This window comes from Zeugodacus cucurbitae, chromosome 3 (assembly GCF_028554725.1).
Source record: "Zeugodacus cucurbitae isolate PBARC_wt_2022May chromosome 3, idZeuCucr1.2, whole genome shotgun sequence".
Classification (NCBI taxonomy): Eukaryota; Metazoa; Arthropoda; class Insecta; order Diptera; family Tephritidae; genus Zeugodacus; species Zeugodacus cucurbitae.
The window spans coordinates 23,658,928-23,679,016 of NC_071668.1; the positions used below are offsets into that span (position 1 = coordinate 23,658,928).

The 20,089-nt window shown below is 38.6% G+C and overlaps 1 protein-coding gene across 1 annotated transcript in view; it reads right to left on the minus strand.

Moving 5' to 3' along the window:
• Positions 1 to 20,089, minus strand: part of LOC105214813 (protein dachsous) — a 226,728-nt gene that overhangs the window by 19,240 nt on the left and 187,399 nt on the right. Inside the window, exons 3-8 of the mRNA XM_011188472.3 lie at positions 18,175 to 18,355; positions 17,586 to 18,071; positions 14,642 to 14,820; positions 13,709 to 14,386; positions 10,188 to 10,713; positions 4,526 to 5,028 (exon numbers count right to left, since the gene is read on the minus strand). Coding sequence (XP_011186774.2) covers positions 4,526 to 5,028; positions 10,188 to 10,713; positions 13,709 to 14,386; positions 14,642 to 14,820; positions 17,586 to 18,071; positions 18,175 to 18,355 — 2,553 coding nt within the window. The remainder of the gene's footprint in view (positions 1 to 4,525; positions 5,029 to 10,187; positions 10,714 to 13,708; positions 14,387 to 14,641; positions 14,821 to 17,585; positions 18,072 to 18,174; positions 18,356 to 20,089) is intronic.

The following is a 20,089-nucleotide window of genomic DNA, read 5'->3' on the forward strand; positions in this document are numbered from 1 at the left end:
CACGGTGTAAATCGTTTTAACCGCAAAAAATTGCGCGGCGCATGCAGTTGCAAGCAACAAAAAGATTGTTGCGAAAAAAAGTTTGTGAAATAAAAATTGCAATGAAATAAATATATTACAAACGAAACAAGCAGATATGCGAAACATAAAAAATGTCAAAGTGACAATAACAAGAATGTAATAATCATGACTTAGTGACACTCGGTCTGCGGCATATACACTTAAGTTATTTTCAGTCTTTGCACACTGGGAACAGTGAAGCTGCTTTAAGTGAGGTTTCAAGTATAATAACTTATTTGATAAATGTTGTTCTCCATATATTTGATCCCGCAGGCTTATATGGAGATTTAACATCTCTGCTTTCATCAGATACCCACGCGCCCCACGAACAAATTTTTTAAACAAGATGGTTCTTAAATATAGAAAATCTTATAAATCAAACCATAGTTGTTGAGATCTTACTCCATAAATAACCTTAAAGGCTTTCCTATTACCAATCACCTTCTGTACTCTCTTCTCTCTCTTCGTTTCCTTTATCGCTGCCTTTATCATCTCAGAGTAATATACCAAGAGCTTTATTTGATTCCAGTTGTTCTGTATGCGCTTTTGGACTACTTTTATTGAAACAGCGCAAAGATTGAAATCTTCATATTTCTCAAAGAATTATTAAATCCAGCAAACCTGCTTGTGATATTAGAAGATTATAAGTCCGAATTTCTGACAGATTTTATAATGTTATCAGTATTTTGAGATTATAGGTTGGATGCCAAATTTTCAAATGTCATTTATGAAATTAATGCTTCCATAAATTAATCGTCTACTACTATTCTGATGGCAGTTGAAAAGCAGAATACCATCTCAATATATACCGACGGATCTAAAATAGATTGCGGTGTAGGAACGGGGTCTACTCCAATGATCTAGAGATCTCTCTCTTTTTCCGTCTACCAAACTTATCTAGCATCGTCCAAGCGGTCAACAACTGCAGCAAGGCTTTGAGCTCACTGCCAGAGAAACTCCACGAAACGAAAAGGCAAATAGGATAGTAAAGATAGGAGTTTCTCAGGACGAATCCGAAGCGAAGCAAAGACTATGCCCGTCAGGCACTATCAACCAAGTTCTCGACACACAGTATGAACAGATTGCTCAGGAAAGAAGGAAATCGAAACAGACTTGATCAAAATGTGCCAGAATCTATTAAATAGATACAGAAAAAGCATATGTATATAGACTTACAGCTACCATAACGGGGCATTGGCCAATTGGAGAACATGCGCTAAAAATGGGTCGCATAATACGATATTTGTCGTTTATGGAAATTAGAAGGGAATAAGGAAACGGAAAATGTCAGTTTTGTAAAAAAAATTAATTCTGAAAGATTTCCTTTAAAAAATTATCAAGTTACCAGACTGACAGACAACTCCACTATTTTTTAAGATTGATTTATATTGTAAATGGTGTAAGACTCCTCTCTGTCTGTCAAAAAAATATTATTTATTTCCTAAAAGTGTTGTCTACTGGAGATCCCAAAAGAGGTTATTGTCAACAAAATTAATAAATACATTTATTGCTCTATCTCATTTAGACCAGACTTTCAAACACTTGGATGGTCTAAATTTGTGGTTAAAATACATCTGAATAAGTAAGTTGGTACTAATTCTTAGATAAAACCAGGTTTACCATTTTTGTCTGTTTTAAACTGGGTTTACACAGGGAAACTCTTCACATGGAACTCATATATGATCTCATAGTCCAATAAACTGTCGTCTTCAAACTTTCCACGTTTTGCGTTTTTAATCCACAGACATATTTTTTTCTACAAAGTTCTAGCTACAACAATAAAAATTGCCATGTGTGAACTCAGATTTGGTAAAACTTACCGAGGGCTATGGCTTAAATTATTGGTTTCTTCACCGATTATGTGTCCAGAACGCAGAATGAGAACGTCTGAGACATGTTCATTAACTTTGATTGCAGAAAAATTATTTCTAAACTACTTTAAAAGACAAAAATGATCCTCCGCATATTCGAAAGAATTATTGAAATATGAAGTGTTCTCATTAACGCCGCCCCACTATAACTCATTAATACCAACACAGCTTATGGCAAACATTTATTAAACAACTTTAAAGAACTTATATGGATTGAGGTTCATGCCTGTGGTTGCGGATGTTTTGAAATAAATAAATCTCGACATTTGCTCCCACGCTTTAACAAATCAACAGAGTATACAGTATGACACACAATACAAACACTTACAGCCAAGTAAATACACTAAAATAAAACAAGAAGTGTACAGAGTGTCAGTGAGATGAAATGAAATAAATTGCATACAAAATCTGCAAGTGTTCTTTTGAGAACACAGAACACAGCCAACAAACAGTGCGATACGCCATCACAGATATTTCAAAGCCTCAGCGCTGCTGCAATGCCTCATTGCTACTGCATGCCATTTGTTTTCAAATTCAATTCGAGAAAAAATTATATACTTTTGTACTTTTCTATATCTATTTATATATGTGTACGGTGGTGACTTTGATTTTTTCTTCGTTTAGTAGGCAAATCGTGTTTGCAACTTTTGTCACGTGACGCTACAAATCATCGTCACATATAGCCAACCGCCGAAATGGTGAAATAGCAAACAACTTGGAACTAAAAGGAGCCGTTAAAGAGCAGCGACACTTCCACACACACACAGTGAACTTCAAACACATTCCCACTAAATGTGGTAGCCGGACAGCACCGCCGAGGTGGTGTTGACGACGCGGGTGTTGGCAGGCAGGCAGCGGCTGGTCTTATACAAATGCCGCTCATTGTCAGTTTTACAAGCGTAATAACAAAGGCGGAAAAGCAACAGCAACAGCAGCAACACATTGCTGGCATAGAAAAAATGCCGAAAAAAGGAAGGCGAAATAAACTTCCACATCACGAATTTTCCTAAACGAACTGCAAAAGATGCCTGAAGATGCCTAAAAATTTAACTTTGCCGGCTGTCTGTCTAACTCGTAGGTACACGTCTTTGCCGTACAATGCATGAAGGGCAGTCGCTGGCATGTGTTGCTGCCGTTGTTGTTGGCATGAAAGTAGGACTAGAAGTTACAAGCGTGAAATAACGCTGCGGATTTTCCATTCCAAGAACTTGCATTAGCGGCTGCACAATGGCGGCTGTGGCGGCAGCTACCGCCGATATTCGCTATGAATTGTAGTAAGCAAATGAGGCCAGGTGTTTGCAATCTATGCTGGTTGCCTTAATGATCACTGATATACTCACATTCCACGGTGTAGGCTCGTATGTGCGCCATACGTGGACCATAATGTGGCATCAACACAAATTGAGCGAAAACCATTTAAAGTAACATTAATGGCGCTGTGTTTGGGCATTGGGCGAACAAATGCCGTTTGAAGTCAATGAGAATTATACTTCTTATTGATTTATGTTGCTAAGCTTGTCTTTGATTTAAGGTTGGGTTGCTTTGTGCGTATGTCTCGGGGTCGAAGGATATGGGGTCATTCAAACACCGCATTAACTTCACTGCACTCTTTCGATTTTTTTTTCAAAATAAAACCGAGCTGATGGGACGTGGGAACGTTGAAACTTTCGTAGTCTTACTTATATCACAAGGTTAAGGGATACTGGTCATTCTATAATCTTCTTGACTGAGGCTTGGACCTGCTTTTGATAATGCAATGGATTAATGATTAGTGGAAGATAACTAGTGACCCAGTATAGCTTGTAAGCAGTTAGTTCTAGGATGCCCGTCGTGGCGGTAACGTAGATCCGGATGTCATAGACCCGGGAGCGTTGAATGGTTGCAGTTCTCTGGTAGCAGCTTAATAGGGAACTGCGGATTGGTCAGCGGAATGCTTCTAAGGAAACAGTCCACAACTGCATAAAAATGAAGCAGTCTCAATTATGCGTACTGTGGAATGTTGAGGAGCTCTAGAATGTTTAAGCTCATGGAATCCCCGCTATAAGCTTCGGAAACATTTACTTCTTATACAAGAAGTACTGCTAGAGTTGACTTGTGGTTTGAAGGTCATTAATGGAGATCCATTCGTGAGAAAAAATATTTGGACCGAATCTAGTAAAAGTCTTGAAACTTTCTTTGCAAACCGGATTTCATTGGCGATCCATCATCATCCTGTGGATGACCTCATGAAATCCAAGCTCCAGTCCAGAGCCTTTCACTTATTATAAAGGAAGAGATGACTGGTCTATTCCTCAGATACAATATTTGGATCGAATCTAGTAGCAGCGTTGCATGAGTTCATACCATCTGGAGGTTAGACTATTTGCAAAACGGGTTCAAATGACCATCGATATCCCTACTTATCGTTTGGTTATGACTACTTCGATTTATGTCATAAATACCGTGAGCCTTCAATAAAGTTAAATATCTTAATTTTAGCGATGGTCTATTGCAATGTTCAATGCCAAAAGTTTGTGCAACACTGCCTTAAAATCGCAAATCTTTTGTATATATACTTTTGTTTTCTTTTTTTTTATGGTGTCTTCTACACTTACCCGAAACGCCAAGCTGGAACTGGTGAACGTCGGTCGATTGTCATTCAAATCTAACACCTCAACGCGCAACAAACGTATCGACTGCTTGGGTGGATTGCCACCGTCCGTTGCGGCTACTGCCAAACGATAAATACTTCGATCCTCATGATCCAGCACGACTCGTGTGCGAATTACACCCGTTACTGCATCAATGTTGAACAGGCCGTAACCGTCCGAATCACGACCTTTCAATATCGAGTAGGTGATCGATGCATTCTGGCCGTTATCACGATCGACGGCACGAATGCGCACCACCTCAGTGCCGGGCGGTTGTTCTTCGCGTACGCTGACCACATCCTCTTGCGGATCAACAATGTCCGGCGCATTGTCGTTGACATCGGTGATGTGCACTTTGACGGGAACGCGCGCACTGCGGTAGGGGGTGCCTTGATCGCGTGCCTCCGCCACCAGATCGTAGACGGCGCGCTGTTCGCGATCGAGCGGTTCGCGGGTGGTGATCTCGCCTGTAAAATGCAAAAGAGAAAATGAAAAGGAAGGAAATTAATTTTAATTTATGCAAAAATAAGAGAGATTTCTTTATTTATTTTTGTTTAAATTCTCAGATGCGCGCAGTAAGCTGACTTGATTTGCAAATTAGCGCAGTTGTGTGCGGCGCTATTGTGACCCTTTTGTTACTCTTTTTTCATGGTTTGCGTAGAGAAATTTCAGCAAATGTAAAAAATTCTTAAGTGGCTCTTAGTCACCGGTCGAGAAAGTATTGCCTTTTCAATTAGGCACCGACAAAAGCGCCGGCGGTCCGCATATGATTTATTCCGCATTCACTGATTCTGTGTCAGATCGCGTAAATCATGCTTTCCCTGCTTTGCGCGCAGTCGGCGACTCCCTTGTCTAGTTGCGCTGGCGTCGCAAAGAGCTTTTCTCTCTTTTATGAAAATCAAATTGAATCAAATACCAAATATTCACTCCGTTTGCCGGACTATTCAATCAAGCGGAAAAACCTGGACAAATTAAACGCGCGAACGGGCGGACAACTGGCAGCTCGTGTGACGCTTGAACGGTCACTCGTTGGAGCACTCGTCGTACGGTCGCTTTGTGTGTGCGACTGTGGCCAATGAAGTTGAAAATGTTTTGACTTTCAGATTTAGGTCGCCACTCCCCGGCAGAGTAATGATTAATGGGTAGCAAAACAGCCAGCGACAACACTAATGGCAACAACAACAATAACAGTAGTAGCGGTATTTAAAAACGCACACATCGTGGTCATATTCTAGACGAGTACTCGTATAGTTGTAAGAGACAATAACAAAATAGTTGTAATGTGAGTTGAAATTAATAGACATACAGACAAATAAGTATAGAAACACAGTAGTATTTATGTCGGCAAACCGGGAAGATATTAACATAAACAGCTGTCGGATATGAGGCGCAAACTGCTTCCCACCTGCCGACGTTGCTTCGTAACGCTGGCGGCAAAAAAAAAAAAACACTGTGTGAGTGTGGGAAAATGCCGCAATTGTCGGCAATCAGCTGTGATGGTGGTCTCCACAACTTTGTATTTGTGGTTGCTTAGCTCATTTTGAGCATTGTGTAGTGAAAATAAATTCGTTTGTAACCAGCAATTATTAGAAGTACTACAATTAATGCAAGAAAGTCTACATTTTCGTTAATTACAGACCGGATTTCGCTTTTAATTACAACTCTTTACAATTTAAATTTTTCTTGTGAGGTTTTGTGAGAGAAGTATTCTCATTAGAAGACCTATTTTTGAGTGATTAAATATTTGGCATTCACGAATAATTTTATAGCAGGCGTTACGAAATTCGGGAATCGAATAAAAGGCTAATAGAAAGAGGTCAGCTTGAATGTGGTATGCAAAAAATCTCTATGAGCCATGCTCAATTTAAACAAGGCTTATAATTTCATATATTTATAGGATTATAATATTTTTTTTAACGTCTTCAGTCTCTTTCGATTCTCGAGAATGAAATGGGTGTTACAAAATCTCGCGACTATAACTCTTCAATTATAGGAGTTAAACGTCATAGCTGATAACGGCATAATTGATTGGAAACATGTTTTACATGGCACGGAACTGATATGAAATGGCTTCTTCAGACATGACACTAAAATCAATCGAATGCAACGAAATTGTGTTACATTGAATCATTATAATATATTTTCGATGTAAAATTTCCATTTCTAATAATGTTAGGAGTTGCCAGCTGTTTGAAATATTTAGATAACACAAATTTATAACATTATAAAAACGATACAATATTGGTGTCAAACTGAAGAGGTCTACCAATAGTTATAAAATAATGTTATAATAAAAAAAATAATAATATAATAAAATTTGAAAATAATTTTTCGAAGGGTTCCCACTTTTTTACTTTTTTTATTCAATTAGATTAAAACTACAAGATGACAAAAATCCTAAAAATGTTTAAGAAAGCTTAATATGTTTTTCAAGAAGTGGTTGCCCTTGGAGGGCTCATCTTCGGCGAACCTAGCGAATTGGCAAGAATAGACATTAGCCGACTGAAGAAGTTTGTAACAGAGATTCCAAGCGCTAAGGGTGTTTTTGATCCATTAGGAGTTTATGGGTATCACAAAGGACAGTGCTCAAAACTGTCCAAGTGAAATCTTCCTACATATGTATATAGAGCTTTGACTACTAACCTATCCAAACCCAACCTTTATGTTAAAATAATTGAATAATTGTAATATGGACAAATTTGTTAACATTTTTTAAAATGTTGAAAATTTTGTGAGTTTTTAAAAAGGAAAAGTAATTCAGTAGACTTTTTCGATCATTGTCTTAATATTCTTATTTTTCGAAGAATATTAGATATACAGTAGTATGTCACCTAGTATAGATTTGCTAACCCAAACCAACGTACTCAACACTTTATTCTTATCTTATATTGAGGCTAATCAATTTTCATATTTTCATAACCGGCACATTCCAAGAAGTCATGTCAAATGCACAGCGCGTCATTCGCTTAATATACAATTTTGATTTACGACCATAATATTCATAGACTCACTGCACTGTTCTGAATATTTTCAATTACGTGCAGCTCATCTGAGTAATTGAAAATAACAGGCAGCCGCACGAGATAGCAAACTCACACTCACTTGCACCTAAAAACAGAGCGTCCGTATGTGAACTTGCAACAATGTTAACGATGTGTCTATCTTCGCTTATGTGTTAATATGCTGTGCTACGCAATTCTTCTCGCAGCCACATTAAGTGAGTCAAAGCGTTATAAGCAATGCGGAAAATGCCGTTTATTGGCACATCAACCGACTTTCAATCACGTGTACTCGTATGCACAACATGCGGCAAGTGGCCCAGCTGCCGACATATGGCATACGAAATCAAACTAGTTCAGCTGCGCTGTAGCACTAGTGTAAGGTGGTTTGTGCGCATGCGCAGTGGCTGTAGTGGCAAAGGAAGTCTTGGTTGTGTATCCGAGCCGCTGCTAGTATGAGTACCTGGTCTACAGGATTAACAGCACCACGCGATTTGCATATTTAATTTAAATAACAGCTAAGCTCCTGATCTGTGCCACAGCGCACACGCACACATGCACACAAACTGAGATTGCATTGGAAGCACTGGAACATGCTGCTGCCGCACACACAGTGGCCACAAAATGTCAACCACTTGACATGCCATTGACGGATGAGCTGACAGCGTTAAAACTGTTGTTGCGCGCACACTAATGGCCCAACTGCCAGCCATTCATACAGCCGTGCGTCCGACAAAGACGTTCGCCAAGATATACGGTTCATAGCGGGCTTTGCATCTTCGTTGCGGCTGCTGCTGCACGAAGACGTCGACAACAATTCAAAGTTGCGGCCAAGGCGGCAGTAAAAGTCAGCTTGTGCAGCGCGCCTATCGGTGAAATGTGTGCAAGGAGATCATTTGATTACCGGCGAAAGAGCAAGCGACGGCCTGAGTTGCTTATGGCGGGGAGCAGCTGTTGTGGCATAGCTCTGAGTTGGTATTTATTATCTACAATATCAGCGTTTTTTGCGGCAGCTAAGACGGAACAGGTTTGCTCAATGCAGGTCTATGCCGATAGACCCACCAGTTGGCCGAATCTTGCAAATCTTCTGCTACATATTACACTGCGTCCGTCTGCACACCCCTCTGTCTACCGTCAATTTGACGGCTTGGGAGCCCAACTCCGAACTGTCTATTTTGAAAAGTAGAACAGTAATGCTTGGCCACGGGTCATGGCTTAGTACATGGTTGTCGACCGTCGGCCGGTCTATTCGTCGGTCCGTTGCTTGGCTCTGCGGCTTGGCCTGGCCGCTGATCCGTGTTGCGGCAGTTTCATTGAGGCAGCGCTTATGTCGGACTTTTCGCCTCGTTTAAGTCTAAGTCAGTACCACGGCCTCGCTTGCTTTCGGCGTTGCCGTTGCAAGTGCGCTGCCAGTAAGTTGATGGAGATGTTAGAAATGTTAGTTGGCCGTGGCGGCAATTCGATTTTTTACGAAGCTATAGTGACATTAATTTATGTTAAAAGGAAATTCTTAACTTTTACTGCGCACAAGCCAAATAAACACACACATTCGCGTATACGCATAAAAAACTCACACAGTTGCAAGGAGTTGTATATGTTTGTGTATTGAGTCAAAGAATGGAGTAAGTTAGCGCCAGGTATGTAGTTTTTGGACTGCTAGGCCAGGGATGTCACAGAGGGGACATTTGGAGCAGCTTTGAAACTTGAGGTTTGACCATATCTATATAAGTTGTATATACTACATACACCGCTGAACAATACTCAACCTACAGTGGTTCACCGTTATGTGCAGTGAAGTATTTTACCAGGATTTATATTAAAGGGAATGAATTGCTATTCAGCCTGGCGTCTTATCCTCACTAGGGGAATCCACAAGGGCCAAGAAGCAGCGGGAGACCGAAAACCTCCTGGCGACGCATGGTTGAAGCATGAAGATCTAAAGAACGCAAACTCCAACTGGAATAATTTAAAATCTTTGTCCAAAAACTGGAAATACTTTAATAACTTTGTTTTGGCCCTACGCTCCAATAGGAGTTAAAGGAAATTATATATATATTTATCCTCATTGAAACTTCGAAAACCAGAATGCATTTTAGCTTAAGCGATCTCCAGAGGCTCTAATAAACTGAGGCAAGTATGTCTGTTCCTCAAGAAAACTGCCGATTTCGATATTGCTAAACCCACTAACTTAAGTTTCTAAGGTTAGACCTTGTAACTGTTTTCGTGTCAGTCTAATTACTCTGTTTCCCAGCACTAAGCCTTAAGTACAATAGTGGAAGGAACAGTTTAACTGTATGGAAGCAGTCGGTCCATCATTGGATAGATTGAAAAAGAAAGATCTTGGCTTAATTTTGTCTATAGACTGGACATTCCCAGAGAATCGAAATATTTTTGATCCAATCCTTATACAATGGAATGAATACCTCCTATTTACAACTACAAATTCTAATTCCGGAAATCTATTAGCAGTTCAGAATAGGCTTACAGCATCCTATTTTTTCGATTATATAATAGTATAAGTCCAAATTAGTCGGAGAAATGTTTGCAGAATAATCCTTACGGTTTTAAACCTCATCAAACTCTGTTTACTAATGTTACTAATTAAGTCTCAATTTCAGTTCACTCACCTGTTATTGCATTGACTTGAAAACTCGTATTCGATGGTATCAAGCTGTAGCGTATCTCCGCATTCTCACCCACATCCAGATCGGTGGCGCCCACCACACCTACGAGTGCGCCACGACGCATATTCTCCTCGATGACAAACTCATAGGCGGCGCTCAGGAAGCGCGGATCATTGTCGTTGGCGTCCAACACCTCGACGATGACACGTGCGCGTGCATGTGCAGCCGGTGTGCCATTATCGCTGGCCATAATGGTGAGTTCGTAGCGATCGCGCGACTCACGGTCCAAGCTGCCGCGCAAATACAACCAACCGCTGTTGGGAAAGATGCCGAACAATTGCGCCAACTCGGCGTCGGCGGCGGAAAGTGTTTGTTGCTTCGTAGCGCCGCCACTGGGATGTAGCTGCGTTGGTGTTGGCAGCTTACCACCGGCGCTGAGTGTTAGCGTGCTGTTGGCGCTGCTCACCAGGCGGTAGGTGATGCGCGCATTGTTGCCGGTATCCAGATCGATGGCTGTCACTTGCAGGATCTGTGAAAAAAGAGAAAAAAGTGTTTTGAGCATTTTGAATGTTAATTAGAGGTGGGCAAAACACAGAGGGAGAGATTAAGCGTGTTGTGTGGGACATTCGAGATTTCGAAGTGATTTGCAGACTTTCACTATGCTCGTATATGCAAATTGTTTGGTTTGCAAAGATTTTTTTGTTGAATGTTTTTGTAGTTGTAACCGCTACACAGTTACAATAGCATTTCTAGTAATTGTAGTTGCAGTCAGTTGCTCGTTTTTTGCCATGATTATTCGGGGTTGTTGCTGCTACTTTAAATCACAATTAACCCATTGACCGCAGCGCCGCGGCTCCCATGCTTCGCGCTGCTGATTGTTGCTGCTTTTGTTATACATTGCGGTTGTTGTTGTCGCTGTCGCATTTGTGTGTGGCAAGCTGGCAGCCGCATGTTGCCGCGCTGTTGCACGATAAAAATCGTGTCTTTAACTACTATGTGATTTTCGGTGAGATCGCAGGCGATTCGCTCGTGAGTGAGTGTGGCCCGTTTTGTGGACTGTATTTAGTATGTTGCAGCTGTGGCAGCAATTTTTATCGCTTGCTTGTTTGTTTGGCGGCCAGTCACAGTGAAAATGCGATCTGTTTATACAAACATCCAAATATTTTTGTATTTTTTTTGTTAACTTTTGTGGGTGTTTGCTCTTGCTGCAACAATGTCGCTTCTCTACAACTTGCAACATGCAATGACCAAAATTAGCTGGCCGAAGAAAGTTAGTTGACTAACTCTAATAAGGCTAAGTACATAGCTTTATAAATATGTAGCCGCAATTGAGGTTAACTTTCGAGCTAAATAGGAGGTTAGCGTGGTTGCGGTATTTAAAGAAAATTAAAAAGACCGCAAATAATTCAAAAGCGTCTCACACATACCAGTGGCAGCAACAATGCGTGCAATTTTTGCATCTTGTGGCGCCATTTACATAAATGCAAATCAGCCTTTGCGCATGCGCATCTCTTTCGCCTTTGACTTTGGCTTATATAAATGCACTTATGTGAGGCAAATGAATGAAAATTTATTTATTTTGGTTGATTTTTAGGTAATCCTTTTTTATTTTTAGCCATTAAACCTTTGTAATGACATTTACTTGTTTGCTTTGCAACGTCTATAAAAGATCAGTTGTCATACATAAATCACTCAAAGTTGCTTGAAATTGTCTTTGATGTGCTTTAGAATGTGACAGTGAGAGTCTTTGGATTTGTAAATGAATGATCGCATATACAAAGACTTCAACTTATTTGTGTATTTGGCTCTCTACAAGGTTGCTTGCAGGTTCTGATAAGTATTCATCCTATCTTTCCCTTTCCACTTCAATACAAGTACCTAAAGTCTTAGAATAAAACCTTTTTCATCATCAATCAGTTCAAGAATCAGTCCAGTTTTTTCTGGCATAAAAAACTTTTCATAAAAATTGCTAAGCAATTTAGAGTTCTTAAACTCGTAGGATTCTTCATTGAAATGGTACTCCGTCTTGATTAGAAACAAATTCCAAAATATTTTCTAGGATTCTTGGTAGAATTTTCCATTAACAGAGTTCGCAATAAATTCTTATGTCCTCAAAATCAGACTATAAACCTGAATTTTCTGTATAAATTGACTACAGCGCCACCTAATGGGTTTATTTTTTTATCATGGAAGTAGCTCACTGTAACTACCGCTATAACTATTATTAAAAACATTTTTTTATATTTCTGTTATAAATTTGTCGTGGAGATTTTGTCAACAGATCCAAATGTGCTCATGTTGGTAATTTCTGCTGCTATGAACTTCTCACTTTAGTTAACTTAAGTACATATTTTTTTTTCCTTGGCACCTGTGTTATTAAGGTGAATTCAATTTAATAATTAAGGGTACTGAGCGGCACAAAATATAGTTGATTAGAGCATAGTTTCATTCGATATTCGAATATTCTGTTTCTGTTACATGCACCACATATGAAAGAAACAGCAACAGAAATAAGGCTTGGTGCTATATAGTATTTTTGTAGTCGCTTAGATATTTTATAAAGTTTGACTTACTTTGATATCAATCTTTTCAAAATCATTCAGTGCATTTTTAAGAACAATAATTATTATAAAATATCTTTACGAATTAAATGATTTATATAGCTTCAGTCCTTACTGCTAACTTTTTATGAAGTACAAACTCTGAATTAAGTTTATTTCATATTCTTACAATGGGTTCAAATTAATGAAAATATGGAAGTAAACGGAATTTGCGGAACTTAGATCTGATTTGATGAGGAAGCGAGTGATACACAATATCATTGAAGGAATAATATTTGACTTCTCTAATATGGAATCAATGCTAAATTTTGTACTTGTCTGATTTTTTACCCGCTTTTACTAAGCATTTCGTAAAATATTTGCAAAAAATTAAATGACTAAGAAGATAAATAAATTGCTGAAGATTAACAAAGTATTTCCCTTGGAATGTTCGAGTGAAAAGTTCCGCAAACTTTCCTCAACGAGAATGGCATGCGGTTACGCAGCTGAAGCGGTGACAGTTGAAGGATGATTTTTTAGATACACAAAACTAGTTCAGCAAATGCGAAACTATTTGAAAAGAAAGGACAGGTTTTCTGCAAAAGCACGCGCATGCGTCAATATAGCTGAATTTTTACGTATGTGGCATGGCAGAAAGTTGCATATAAAGTAATGTGTAGCCTTAAAACTATTTTTTACCTTTGTATATAGACACACACAGATATGTATTCAATTATATCGTAGAAGGAACGAGTGTTTGCCGAATGGCAGCGAAACTCGCGTGACTTCTAGTGGCGGTTAATCGAATTAATGCAAGTTTATATACGTGGAAATTAGCATAGCTGTCAATGCGTGCTACTAATGCCCACAACTAACAGATGCTGCATAGCAAACGCGCTGCCTATTCGCGCATGCGCAAAAAACACAAGCACACATTTAAATACAAGAGAGTCTACTGCGCTTCATTTCTGGCTTTTTGCTTACCTGTGAATTAATCGGCAACGACTCCAACACCTTCACTGAGTATTCGTTGCGTTCGAACATCGGCGGATTATCGTTGACATCCTGCACCTCCACCAGTATGGTGAGGTTCGACGATAAGGGCGGCTCACCGCCATCCGTCGCCGTCACTATCAGCGCATGCCGCTGTGCCGTCTCGTAGTCGAGGTGTCGTGACAGTGTTAGGTGGCCCGAGCGTGCATCGATTGCGAAGAGATTCTGTTCCACCGCCACAACAGCGGTCATACGGTTCATGGCGGCAGCTGAGAGGCCCGCCGCCGCAGCAACCATATGCGCGTTACTGAGCGTGGCAACACCAGCAGCATATGCCGTTGTACCTGCAGCTGCCAGGCGATTGCGTATGGCCAACGCGCCCGTGGGTGAGCCAGCAAAGGTGTTTAGCGTTGGACGCGCCGATTGTACGGCATTGCTGACATTGCCGAGATACAGTTGTTGCTGTTGTTCGGCTGCTGATTGGTATTGATCGGCGGAAATCATGTGTAGCGTGTAGGTGATCTCACCGCTTTTGCCAGAGTCTTTATCGTGCGCATGCGCCGCATAGAGTGGGGTCTCGAGATCGGCATTTTCCGGCACGGATATGCGTACCAAGTTCGTTTCGAATTCGGGTGCATTATCGTTGACGTCCTCGATGTCGATGTTGACCTAGGGAGGAAATTTAGAGGTATTGTTTAAATGAAGTTCAAAATATAAAGCGATATTTTTGCGATATTTCCAATCTTCGAACTTCGATATTGATTTTTTGATATATTTTTAATCTTAGAACTTCGAAAACGTTTCGTTTGGTATTTATGCTCTTCGAATTTCTAAGATAAATTTCGAAGCTGGTTTTTCTTCATAAATCAATATTGTTTTTCAGCAATTTTTAGTTATCATTAAACTCCTCAGTTCAGTACTCACCTGAGTATGTCCATAAGCTGGTGGATCTCCGCTCATCGCTTGTATGTTGAGTAGAATTTGTGGTTTCATTTCATGATCCAATGGATTAACAATGCGTATATTGCCCGTAATGGCGTCAATGCTGAAGTAACCTTCTGGATCGCCAGAGTAAATTGAATAGCGAACGCCATTGCGATTGACTGTGGAGAGAGATTAAAAAGGGGTTATCAAATAATAAAAAGAGTGCTATGGAAGATAGTTGAGGTTAATATTAAAAATAGTAAGTAAATTATGCCAAGGTATTTATAGTATTTAATAATGTTTTTTAGCTTTTTGTCAGATTTCTATAAATAATTATAGAGAACTAGTACTAAAGATTTAAGAAGACTTAGAGGATGCTACTTAGTAGTATTTGGAAAATTATTGATTTGTATTTGTTTATTTAGTAAATTTTCTTGCACAATGACCTAATAAGAAAATTTTCGAAAAAGATTTCGAATTTCAAATATTAATGCATACTTAGAATTACATATTTTCAAGAAGATGGCAGCCTAACTAACTAATTTCTTTTTTATTTTGCTTTGGTCATTTTTAGCACAACTTTTTCAGACATAAATTCTGAGACCAATATTATTCAAATAAAAGAATTAATAATTTTTCGAATAATACACATCTAAATTTCCAAACAGGTGGCAACCCTTCACAAGCGGGCTATTGTGTATATTCCCAAGAATGATAGAAGACAAGATTACGACAGGCGTTTACAGTTAGTTATTTTGAGTTTTGAGTTCCTGTTGAGTGACAAGTTTCACGACCACGAACACGCGAGCAAAACAAAATTGCACGGTGGTACAAAACAATAAAACCAAAACAAAGAGCTGAAGTCAAGGCTTGTGCTTAATTATTATTTAAAATTTTAAGTGAAAAATGTATTAATTTGAAAAAGAAGTCCGCAATGGCGGAATTAAACAACAATAGTACAAAAAAGTCGTCTATAAAGATTTTTTTCTCACTTTTCCAACCAACAAAAAAGTTGGCAAAATGGCGAACTTTTTGTAACAAAACATATAATTTTAATTATAAATATGCATGATTATATTAGATCATTTTTAAATGAAGATTTTAAGAATTACGTTCATTGTGATATTTTATCTGCACATTATTCAATTTGGTACACTATGTTTCACATTTCCGTTTTCCGTTTTCCATTTGACAATTCTTATGTTGCCTATTCCCATTCGTTGGTCGTGAACGCTCAGCCTGTCGTAATCTTGTCTTCTATCATTCTTGGTATATTCCTATACTTTTTTCGCAAGACATTAATATGGTTATATATCTGTTACCTTATTCGGTTCACAAAATTTTATTTTGATTTTTTTTTAATATATGGTAACTCTTATATGCGCCTTTCTTTAACTTGATGAAGATGGATGTACTTCTCCAATAAAATCCGGAGAATATAGCACACCCACTAAGTATAATTAGGGGATAAGTATAAGATTGATGATAAGATAAGTTCTATTGTATTCTGATTTTTAAAGAAATTTGAGGTTAGGTTATAAAAATCCATTTCAAGACCTATTTGTCTAATTTTTATGGGATTATATTCGCTGTAAATGTGCTTTATTACCAACTTTCTCAAAACTTACTTGATAAAATGGGTCATCATAGTGAAAATGAGATTCTATTATCGATATTTCACTTTGGTTTTAAAGTCCCTCTTTAGAATCAAATCTACATATCTAGTGGCATAAGTAACGGTAAAAAAATCTAGGATCATAAGTGATATTTTATTGCTTAGATTTAAAGAAATATTTCGTAACATTCCTGAATATTTATGCTGAGCAATTTCTTATACAAAATATCTATCTCCATATCCAGTCTGCTTCTACCATATAAAATTCAAGTGTATTACCAAAGCTGCTCAAATTGTTAAAGATATACTAAAAGAAGTTTTATGAAATGTAAGAAATGCAGAAAATTAAAACCGAAATAAAGCATTGAGCAAATGGACACAGCATTTTCTACCTTCTTCAACTGTTTTTGTTACAAAAAAATATGAATTTTTGCATACGCCACAAAGCCAAATAAACAAACGAATTTCGAGAGATTTCGGCAATACAACAGCGCGTAAACGTGTGTGCTGGGAAGATAGTGGACTTTGTCAGATATTTCGGGCTTGATGTGCTGCCTCTTGACGATGATGACGTTGTTGTTGAAGTTGATGGGTGCAGATTTCTGTTGAAAACCCTGTTGTCAGTGTATACAACGCGGCTTCATCACAAGACTGAATGAAGGCTGCTTGCGATAATAAATATGTGCAAAAGAATGGCAAAATAACGAGCTGCAGAATGGCAGTCGAGTCATCTTCACAAAAATATGTGTTTGTTGTTGCATGCAACACACATGAGTTGCAAATATATTTGATTTAATACAAATGAGCGCGCCTTTAACAGTTGCGGAACTGCCAACTCAGCTTATTTAAATGTGCGCCGCATTATTTTTAGCAATTTTTGGGTCTTTTCACTACCTTTCTTCGGAGCAGTGAGGCTTTAAAAGCAGGTAAAATGTGCAACAAACAAAGGCTAAATGAAGCGGAGAAGCGGCAAAAAAGAGAAAAAAGCAGCGCTTCAGAGCTGTCCATCACAAGCGCAGACATTTATTTCCAAATCAGTGAACTAATAAATAAGCATTGTGTGTGCCGAGTTTTGCATATTTGCGCGCTTACCGACATAATATATGTACATATGTAACTGTAACTTGTATATTTTCATAAAAATTTTGCATATGTCTTTAATTTTTTTTTAGTTTATTTGTCTTTTTGGACTTCCTTAATTTTTTGATCTCTCTTTATTTTTATTTTTTTTTGGTTTTTTTAGGTTCAAAAGGCAACCATGGTATCACAAAAGACTCAACGCATTTCATAATTTACAATCCGCACGAATGCGCGCCTCAAAAAACTTACCCGCATCACTGCTGGTGGCCATCACCGAACCAACTACTGTGCCACCCGGCACATCCTCCTTCACGTGATAACTGTAGCGCGGCTTCTCGAAGATCGGCGGCCGCTGTGTCGCATCAATGATGCTGAGAAAGACCAATGCATCCGTGGAGCTGCGCATGCCACCACCATCGCTGGCGCTAATATTCAACACATGCACCGGTTGCGTGCGCACCGACAACATATTCGGGCGATTGATGAAAATTTCGCCATTGGCGCGATCGATGCGAAATATGCCCGCCTCATTGCCGGCCACAATGCGATAGGTCACAGTGCCGAAACGGCCCGCATCGGCATCGGTAGCAACGACGGCGACAATGGGTGCGGTCGCCGCGCTGGCGCTAGCCGTCTCACGCAACGACACATTGTATTCGCGCGGATAGAAAACGGGACGATTGTCGTTGACATCGGTCAGTTGGATCTTGATGCGCGCTATGGTGCTCAAGCCACCTGTGAGGAAGAGTGAAAAAATAAAAAAATAAATATTTCAATGAAAAAATAAATGTTTAAAATTTATTTCAAATTAAGTAATAAATATCTGCGGCGCACTCACCTCGATCGGTTGCTATCACTGGAAACTCATACGAATTACGCTTCTCATAGTCCAACTCGCTGGCTATGCATATTTCACCTGTCGCAGAGCGTACCTCGAATTCGGCGAGCTGTTTGATACCATCGCCTAGCGTATAATTGACCATTGCATTAACACCGCAATCTGGGTCGCTGGCCGACACCTGCAAGTGGAGTGAAAAAAAATGTTAGAAAAATGCAATTAATGGAGCTGAGATTAGACGCGTTGGTGTTGTTGTTATTACTGTTGTTGTTGCTGCGGCGTGTAACGAGTTAAGCAAATAATGCTAATTTGCAATCAACTATAATAATTGGAAATTTTTAATGGCAAAATGTGAGTACATGCCGTCAACAACAACAACAAGCAACAATAATAAATAAATAAACACATTATCTGCGATATATATATATAAGTATGGCAACATGCTAGACAAAGTCGCGCCAGTCGCTCGATCGCATGTGGGATAATTAACTGCGAACATGAGCATTTTCTATTATACGAGTCTGAGAGTATGTATCTATATGAGAGTCTAATCCGCCATTAATTGAAAGTATTGAACTGCATGCAACTCACGTAAACGTGTCTTTACTTGTGTACTGTTATATTGCACAGTTATTCATACACATGAGTTATTGTGTGCCTGTGACTCAAGTGACCGCTGGCATGCATTACTCTACTTCACTTCATTCATTTTGTTATTGCATTTGCAACCTTTCGTATGACGGCGCAAAAGCGGATATGCCATAAAATTAGTTGACTGATCATATCTATGTTAAGTAGCAGGGGCGATCGATTTAAATATGTATCTGCATTATCTCAGCCGTAAAGAATGTCGTAAACAAGCTTATTTAAATGTGACATGTAGAGAGATTTCAATTTGTTTGTTAATAATTTGCAGTTGTTATGGAAATTGCAGAGCTTTTATGTTATGTACATGTAATAGAGGTGTTAGAGGGTGCTGTTACGGGTACTTATAATATATATTATTATATTAGTAATGTATATGTACTCTTTGGAGATTGACTCTTTATTGAAATTAATTTATGTGTGTTTCGAAGTCTTCAAAATTGATTTTTTTTTATTAAAATAGAGTATATTCCATATCAAAGTATAAATATATGCTTTCCGAATTCGAAATTGGGTTTATTGGACTTCGTAGTCTCCAGCATGAAACATTTGAATTCGTAATAGGGCTTAAAGAATTTAAAAGTCTCCAAAAAGGATATATATGCTTTCGCATTTCCGAAATTTCGAAATTGAGTTTCAAATTCTACAAAAATTGAAAATATGCTTTTGATTTTCGAAATTGAGCATATGCGGTTTCGAAGTCTCCAGATAGTCGTATGTATTTTAGAATTGGGTTTATCCGAAGAAGAGAAGAAAATTTAAATATATATTTTCGAAATTGAAATTATTGCGTTTTGGAGTGTGAAGAGTAAATGCCGAATTTCGAAAAATAAAACTTCAATACTGGAAACAAAATATTCTCGATTTTTGAAATATTAATATTATTTATCCATTCTTATAGCTCGAGAAAGTTTAGTCTGATATCGCCATAATCGGGTTCTCTATAAAACTGCATACAATGTTTTTGGAGGTGTAAAACGTCAATTTTCGAAATATGCATGAGAAAAACGTTATTATATAATACACGTAAGAGAAATCTCTACGAAATAAGATATTTTTGAAGAGTGTTGCCACCTTTAAAAAATTCAAAATGAATGCTAATAATAAGAAATTCGAGAAACCTTACCGAAAACTATTTGACGATACCTGAATTTAGATAAATTAGGGGAACGAATTGTCAATTAACGAAAACAAATTTGGGATCTTTTAAACAAGACTTTTTTGAATCTAGTTGCGTAATCAAATTGATCACGTTGTGATAGACGGAAGA